At 31.9% G+C, this 1,362-nt stretch overlaps 1 protein-coding gene across 1 annotated transcript; it reads left to right on the top strand.

The window, feature by feature from the left end:
* Window positions 1-514: 514 nt before the first annotated feature.
* LOC108915180 (holotricin-3-like) lies at window positions 515-1,362 on the top strand. Its single transcript, XM_018721151.1, has 3 exons — window positions 515-604; window positions 936-1,125; window positions 1,325-1,362. Exons 1-3 carry the CDS (start codon window positions 557-559, stop codon window positions 1,360-1,362), a joined length of 276 nt encoding a protein of 91 aa, XP_018576667.1. The 5' UTR covers window positions 515-556.

Raw genomic sequence — 1,362 nt, 5'->3', positions numbered from 1 at the left:
TTCGTCTCTCCAGGACCATCATCAACTACATTTTTTTAAATACGACCCTAAAAATTTCATTCCATTTTTTGCAAGCCATTATGACCTCCAATTCTGTACTATCTCAGTCCGAACCAGATTCAGACGATTTGTCTCGAAAAATTCATATTCATGTTTAACTAATTCATTTTATCCTTTTGTAAGTATTTTTGAACCGTAATTAATGCATTTACTTGCCTTGCACGATAAAATAATGTTAGTTTTCGTCGTTTGACCAGCGCCTTCACCAGAATATCGAAATTACAGTATTCAAACATTTTATATTAGGTATGACATCTAATAAAGCATAATTATTATTTTAGGATTTAACACAAATGTAAAGTAAACCTTATTTAACAGTTGAAGTGGTTAAACATTAACTAAAGTGACGAAGCATTGGAATGCAAGGTGAAACGCCATTTCCGATTCGTCTAAATTATCTTATTGTATCAATTGTTGCAAACAGTATATAAAGTCGACAAAAGTTGAACATGTCACAGTATATTCGGACAGTGAACTGAGTTGCTAAAATATTAACATGAAATTCGCAGCTTGTTTGGTTTTTGTTACCTTGGCAGCATTTTTGGTGAGTTGTAAAGATATTTGCTGATACGTTTTGTTTTTTACCACCCAGAGTTTAAAAATAAAAATAATTGGTAAAAATAATATTTTCCGAAAAATTATAAATTTCTACGAGTGCTTTTTGCAAAAAATTTATTATTCTGAGGTTTATAGAATTGTATTTACTATTTACATGCTTAAGGATCTAACGAAAAAGTACTTTCACTGAGAAAGTCACTTTGTATGTAGTAAAAGTTAGAAATTGAGATGAATGAAGAATTAGGGTAGTTAAAATATTGTAAATATAAATAATTAATTGTTAATTTAGTTAATTTTTGGTTGTTTTTTTATTCTAGATGCAGAGTGACGCGAACCCTCATGAAGGTCTTCGTACTTTGTCGGGCTTAGGAAATGATGGAATAATTTTGCTACATACGTCAGGAATCGAAAAAGGACATAAAAATACTGCGAATGGTTTTGGAGGGGGACCGGGAGGGGGACAGGGAGGGGGACAGGGAGGGGGACAGGGAGGGGGACCGCCACCAAGTAAGAAAAGCATATTTTTTATATTTTACAGCAAAGAACAAATTTTTTTTAGTCTGAATTTTTTTCCATAATTTTAAATAAAATAAATTGCCAAAAATATAATTTCCCGTATTAAATACTTGACTGCTCTATTCATTTGTGTAGTGTGAATTATGATAATTCGTGGGTGTTTCTTTTTGTAATTTAATTATATTTTCAGCAACTGCAGCCACAACTACAACAGCGTCATCAGGATAG

The sequence above is a fragment of the Anoplophora glabripennis genome, unplaced genomic scaffold (assembly GCF_000390285.2).
Source record: "Anoplophora glabripennis isolate ALB-LARVAE unplaced genomic scaffold, Agla_2.0 scaffold1620, whole genome shotgun sequence".
Classification (NCBI taxonomy): domain Eukaryota; kingdom Metazoa; phylum Arthropoda; class Insecta; order Coleoptera; family Cerambycidae; genus Anoplophora; species Anoplophora glabripennis.
Note: the sequence above shows the minus strand (reverse complement) of the source record. Positions and strands in the feature narration are given on the sequence as shown.